Source organism: Crocodylus siamensis, chromosome 3 (assembly GCF_052110815.1).
Source record: "Crocodylus siamensis isolate JL-2025a chromosome 3, ASM5211081v1, whole genome shotgun sequence".
NCBI classification, from domain to species: Eukaryota; Metazoa; Chordata; order Crocodylia; family Crocodylidae; genus Crocodylus; species Crocodylus siamensis.
In genome coordinates, this window is record NC_143397.1 from 96,083,286 (window position 1) to 96,089,828 (window position 6,543).

Here is a 6,543-nt window from a genome sequence, read left to right on the forward strand (position 1 = left end):
CCTGCTGACCTCTTCTTTCCTTTTGAGATAGATATCTTCTACCCTCTACCTACCTGCTGCTACTACATCCTACTACTGCACTGACAGTCTTCAGGGAATTGAAGCCCATATTTGTTAAAAGACAACTAAGTCAATGACTTGTTATGTGAGGATTTGACTGGCTTTCTTTCCACTTGTGCAGCAGCCAAGGCCCATGCTGTTTACTGCTGTTCTGGTCAAGATTTTGCTAGTCAAGAATCCACTGTGCCAACCCTGTAGCCCCAGAAACTGGCACCAGAAGCAAGGAGGAATTTCCACTTTTATACAGTAAATCACAGGGGTTAGGGTCACAAACCAATGGGCCCAAGGAAGGGAATAGGTAAAAGGTAAAGAAACATCAACATTGTGGTGATATACATTCAGCACCTCAATTTCTACCACCCACACATCCAAAGGTGTCCCCAAGCACACCCTTAATCGCTAGAGCACTCAAACAGCAGCCTGCAGCTGCCCCCAAGTCTGAATCCAGCTCCTTCAGTCTGTTGCCGGCACAAGGTGCCTGAGGGAGGCAACAATTGGGTTCATTGCCCGGTGTACGTCGCGCCAAATAAACACACTGGGGGGAGAAGCAGACGAAGTTTATTTGAGCTCAAGTAAAAGGCGCAGGGAGACTGTATGGTCTCAAATCCTGCACCCCTAGCCCTGCAACAATGTATATTTATACCCTGGTCATTTCTACAATAGTTTTCCACTAGCTGCCCCCCCCCCTTTCCCTCCTCCCTTCTCTCTCTGAGCGGTATCCTTGCATTCCACAGATAACAGTTTTAGGGAGTTTCAGCTTGCTTGCTACTCATGCTGTTTTCCAGTATTACAGGAGGTTACAAAAGTTCAAAGAAAGGGTTACAAAGGTTCGGTGGGGGGGCCTGGCTCACCTGGGCCTAGAGTAGAGGGGCTTCATCGACACTCATGGTCTTCCATCCCTCTGAGTTACCTAGGGTTATGCCCAGTGACACCAACAACTCCCCCCTTTGAGAATACTCAACAAAGTTTTGGCTGAGTTTTCTCATGTTCTGAAGATAAAAGATGATTAAGTGTATTTGACCAGTTACTAGGAATGGCTTGCCATGGGAGTCCTGCCGTGTGATAAGGGATTTGGGAACATATCCAGCAGTTAGATAGGTTAAACTCATGGGCAAAAGTAACCTTCAATGCTTCGTAGGTGTTTGTAACAAGGTCTGCTGGGTCCCCGCCCCACCCTGCATGTAAGGAGAATGTAGTAAAAGGTAATAGGAAAAGAAAGCCTACAGTAAAAAAGAAAAATGTTACAGTAGTTTTGAAACTTAAACTGGAATTCATACTGTTAATTCTAAACTTTTCCCCTTTTAAACAGCAACTTTAGTCCAAGGTCGTCGGTGGGCTGGATGGTACACTGTTCCGCGGGTGGAGTAGGCACGGGTTTCAGACGAGAGTGATGAATCCAGTTCTTGTGTCTGTCGACCTTTGCTGCTGTGTGGGAAACTAGCAGGACAGTGTGAGGTCCTTTCCACTTCTCTTGGAGGGGCTCATTCTTCCAGGTACGAATGAGCACGGAATCCCCCGGCTGTAACAAGTGGACTGCAGCATCCAGCGGAAGAGGCTGCAAGTCTTTAGTGTACCTATGGAGAGAAGAAAGAACAGCAGACAGAGAGCACATATACCGTGACAAAATATTACATCCTATTTCCCACTTCCCTGCTAGAACCGGCGTCCCGTTCATAGGCCATGCCCTTCCAAATATTGTCTCAAAGGGGCTAAGCCCTAATCTTCCCTTGGAGAGGTCACAGATGCGAAGCAGAGCAAGGGGCAAAGCATCGAGCCATTGCAGAGAGGCCTCCTGGCAGATCTTTGATAGATGACACTTGAGGGTTTGATTTGTACGAGTACTGGGGATCCGGGAGCTCCCCCACTGATGGAATGAGGGCATGCATGTGGGTGTCAGCAGGTCTTGGTGTCCTCAAGGTGGCAGCATTTTTAGCTTCTCTGTCCGCCCAGGCATTACCCCTGGCTACGTCTTGATCCTCTTTCTGATGCGCCTTACAGTGCATTACTGACACTGCTGAGGGAAGTTAAACAGCTTCCAGGAGTCGGAGAATTTGAGGTCCATACTTCACTGGGGAGCCTTGGGCTGTCAGCAGTCCCTTTTGTTTCCATAGGCCAGCATGGGCATGCAGTACTCCAAAAGCATACCTAGAGTCGGTATAGATGTTGACCCATTTCTCTTTTGACAGTTCTAGCGCCCAGGTCAGGGCCACCAGTTCAGCAAGTTGAGCAGATGTTCCGGCGGGCAAACCCTTGGCTTCAACAACATCATAGAGGGTCACAACAGCATAACCTGCCCTCCTTTGCCCTTCTATAACAATGCTACTGCCATCAGTGTACCACTCACAATCAGGATTCAAAAGTGGCTGATCCTGGAGGTCTGGACGGCTGGAGTACTGTAAACCCAGGGCGGGGGCTTCCATTAGTTTCCTTTTTAGTATTTTAAATGCCTTGTCGGCTTCTGAAGTCCAGTAAAAGGGGTCATGGTCTGCCCCTTTCACACAGTCATATAGTGGTTTTGCCCATAGTCCAAATTCAGGGATCCATATTCTGCAAAAACCTGCCATGCCGAGAAACGCCCTGAGCCCTTACGGTTGCTTGGGGTGGGAACCTGGCATATAGCTTCCTTTCGCTCACTTGAAAGCTGACGCTCCCCCTGTCTTATGTGAAATCCCAGGTATCGTACTTCGGGGAGAGCAATTTGAGCTTTATTTCAAACCACCCAATATCCTCAAAGTCCAATAAAGTTCAGGAGGCTTGCAGTGGTGTTAAGGCAAGAGATTAAATCTACAGCAGCAATTAATAAATCATCCACATATTGTAACAAAAGGACTTCATGCTCATTATTCCACTCCTCCAAGTCTTTAGCTAAGGACTGGCTGAAAAGGGTGGGAGAGTTCTTAAATCCCTGGGCTAATACTGTCCAACAAAGTTGTTTCTTAGCCCTTTTTCTGTCCTCCCATTCAAAAGAGAATATCTCCTGAGAGATGGTGTCAACTGGAATCGTAAAGAAAGCATCTTTCAAATCAAGAACTGAGAAATGAGTATACTGCCCCCCTATGGAGGCCAGCAAGGTATATGGGTTTGGGACGAGGGGATGAATAGTTTTAACCCGTTCGTTAACCACCCTTAGGTCCTGCACCAGTCGATATGTGCCATCAGGCTTTAGTACAGGCAAGATAGGAGTGTTCCAGGCTGACTGACACTCTCGCAGTACGCTGTACTTTAGGAAACGGTCTATAGTCTCCTGCAGTCCCTCTCTGGCTTCCTTTTTCATTGGGTACTGCTTGATTTGTACCGGACCTTTTCCCAGCAGTAGTTGGATATTAATGGGGGTTTGATGTGTAGCCTTTCTGGGGACTCCCCTTGCCCACACCAAAGGGTATACCTGGTCTTTCCACTGGTTCCACTCCGGGGGAGCATTCATAGCTGAGGGTTCAACTGCGAGGGTCATTATTCATGCATTTTCAGGGGGCAATGTGAGGGTTATTTCATCCTGGATAAAATGCAGTGATGCACCTAATCGACAAAGCAGGTCTCGTCCTAGCAGGGGTGTTGGGCAATCTGGAAGGTAGACCAATTTGTGAGAAAGAGCCCGGCCTCCCAGAGCACATTCTGCAGGAGCATACACTGGGTACTGAGTCTTTTTTCCCGTGGCACTTACCACGGTGAGAGAGTCTGCTATGGGAAGTTGAAGAGTTTGATTTACACCAGTCTGTGCTGCCCCGGAGTCTACCAAAAATTCAATTTCTGAATTCCCCACCCGCATTTTTACTCGGGGTTCCAGGGGTGGGGATGGTCCGTTTCCCCTGACACCCCTACTCCTGTCCTTTACAGGAGTACAGTCTCTCCCTTTCTCTGGGCATTCATTCTTCCAGTGTCCCTCTTGCCGGCATAAGGCACACTGGTTCCGTCCCAGGCATCTTTCTTGTGGGCCAGGGCGCCCGCGCCCACGACCCCTTATACCTCTGCCTCTCCCACCTTCTCTCTCTCTGACTTCAGCCTGTACTGCTGCTACTAGCATTCTAACTTGTCTCTTTTCCTCTTCTTCTTTTCTGAGGGTATACACCCTGTTTGGAGTCTCCAGGATTTGTGCTACAGAAATACGCATTAAGTCTTCCTTTTTTTGTAATTTCCACTTTATATCAGGGGCTGTGCGGCTGGTAAAAATACCCTTTATAATCGCCACCGTTGCCTGGTTATCAGGGTCTGCATTGGTATTTTGCTGAATGGCATCCCGGATGCGCTGTAGGAATGCAACTGGGCTTTCCTTCGGCTCCTGTACTATTTCGTACGGCTTTGCCCAATTATTATCGGACAGCCAAGTGCCTGAGTTCATGCATAAGCAGTTCTTTGTAAGAGGTAAGATGGGTATGATCCACAGGATTGTTAGGGTCCCATCTAGGGTCTGGTAGGGGAACCACATCTGCCGGACCAGGAACATTGACGGGATCTCTTTCATGCCTCCACTGTGCTTCCTCCCTTGCTTTGGAAATAACTTGATTCCGCTCTACTTGAGATAATAAGGTTTGCATAAGGATATTACAATTGTCCCAATTAGGCTTGTGACTAGCTAAACATCCCTCAAAGACGGAGATAAACTTATTCGGGTTAGTTGAAAATTCTCCAGCCTGTGCCTTAAAAGCCGCCAGGTCCACCGGATTAAAAGGTACATGGGTGTATACTTGCATGGTCTGGGCTGCACACCCGTCTTCCCCAGGCTGGGCTATTACAGTTTCAGTAAGTAAAGGATAAAATCCCACTGAGGGAGGAATCTCTGGAACCGGGGGCATCTGATCTTTATATGGTGGAGGTGTTAAAGCCGAAGGGGACACCGACTCTAGCATTACAGTGGTTGGGGGGGAATGCTGAGACTCAACACTGACAACTACCGATCCTGTCAGAGTCAAATTACACTTCTGCAAAATATCTGTCTTATTTCGTAAAGCCATAAACAATTGCGCATACAAATATTCATTTCACTTACCCGTCCACTAACAAAACAGGAGTAATTGGAGGATTGTATTATAGTTAATCGACCCTTCTGGATGCCACCTTTCCTGATCGTCCAGTTGATATTGAGGCCATTCCACTGTACAGAACATTTTAAGATGATTTTTAGTCATTAGATCTGACTTAAACAGTTTCCAATTAGTCAGAATGCATTCTAAGTGTGTACACTGTGCCCTGCCAACCACACTCTGTCCCTGCCCCATACTCCAGGGAGACACTGGCCTCCCCAGGCCCTACAGGGAGACACTAGGCATCCCCAGGTCTTAACAGGCAATGCTCAGACTGCTGAGCTTATCTTACCTTGTCTGACGGACCAGTTCCACACTGTCGCCCACGATTGCTTCTCCACTATTTGAGTGCATTGCACCTTTGTGCCCTCCGGGGTCGATCAAACCACGTCTCCGCCGAGGCCCCCGATGAAACCACCAGTGTGCACTGGGCGTCAGTTGTTGCCTCAAGTCGTCAACCCCAGGAGGGATCTGAGCAAGGTGAAATGTTAGCCTCGAGCCCCATGTTGGGTGTCAAAAACTGTTTCCGGCACAAGGTGCCCGAGGGAGGCAACAATTGGGTTCGTTGCCCGGTGTGCGTCGTGCCAAATAAACACACTGGGGGGAGAAGTAGACAGAGTTTATTTGTGCTCAAGTAAAAGGTGCAGGGAGACTATATGGTCTCAAATCCTGCGCCCCTAGCCCTGCAACAGTGTATATTTATACCCTGGTCATTTCTACAGTAGTTTTCCACTAGCTGCCCCCTCCTTTCCCTCCTCCCTTCTCTCTTTGAGCGGTGCCCTTGCATTCCACAGATAACAGTTTTAGGGAGTTTCAGCTTGCTTGCTACTCATGCTGTTTCTAGTATTACAGGAGGTTACAAAAGTTCAAAGAAAGGGTTACAAAGGTTCAGGAGCGCGGGGCCTGGCTTGCCTGGGCCTACAGCAGAGGGACTTCATCGACACTCGTGGTCTTCCATCCCCCTGAGTTACCTAGGGTTATGCCCAGTGACACCAACAAGTCAACAGTCCTGGCTGACAAGTCAGTGAAATCTCCAGCTGCACTGGGCACTCCTCTGTGTAGGGCTGATCAGGTTCCAAGTGTGAGCTGCTCTCTCTTCCTCTCACCCCAGCCTCAAGTTTCCTCTTCTTTTTTCCCTTGCTGCCCCCTGCCCCTCGTTCCCCATCCTCTGGAGGTTTATGCAAGTTATAGTCCAAATTAACATGTCTTTAGGAGTCAGGGGAAGCAAAGGGACCATTAGTAAGAGAAGTTTAAAACATTCAGGGAAAGTGTGGTCAAACTTGCAAACAGCATCATACTTTCATGCATTCCAAGGAGTTTTTTTTCCCTGTTAGTGTCACTCCTGTCCATCAGGCCCTTCTCCCTCAGGAGGTGGAGGGTAGACCACGGTCTCCCTCTAGGACAAAGGAGGACTCTGGGACCTCCCACTCTGTCCAGTCGGGGCACGGACCAAGGTGGTCAAGGG

At 48.5% G+C, this 6,543-nt stretch overlaps 1 protein-coding gene across 2 annotated transcripts; it reads right to left on the reverse strand.

The window, feature by feature from the left end:
- Window positions 1-635: 635 nt before the first annotated feature.
- On the reverse strand, window positions 636-5,742 carry LOC149868553 (uncharacterized). Of its 2 annotated transcripts, XR_016441006.1 has the most exons (3): window positions 5,371-5,742; window positions 5,045-5,149; window positions 643-1,634 (listed from the first exon to the last, which is right to left on the reverse strand). XR_016441006.1 is itself a non-coding variant. In XM_090037241.1 (2 exons), the coding sequence occupies exon 1, from the start codon at window positions 4,517-4,519 to the stop codon at window positions 3,515-3,517; it is 1,005 nt and encodes a 334-aa protein (XP_089893367.1). In that variant the 5' UTR covers window positions 4,520-5,038; the 3' UTR covers window positions 636-1,634; window positions 3,446-3,514. The 2 variants fall into 2 exon arrangements, 1 of the variants encoding a protein (XP_089893367.1); XM_090037241.1 differs by lacking the exons at window positions 5,045-5,149; window positions 5,371-5,742 and adding an exon at window positions 3,446-5,038 and having other exon boundaries at window positions 636-1,634.
- Window positions 5,743-6,543: the final 801 nt, after the last annotated feature.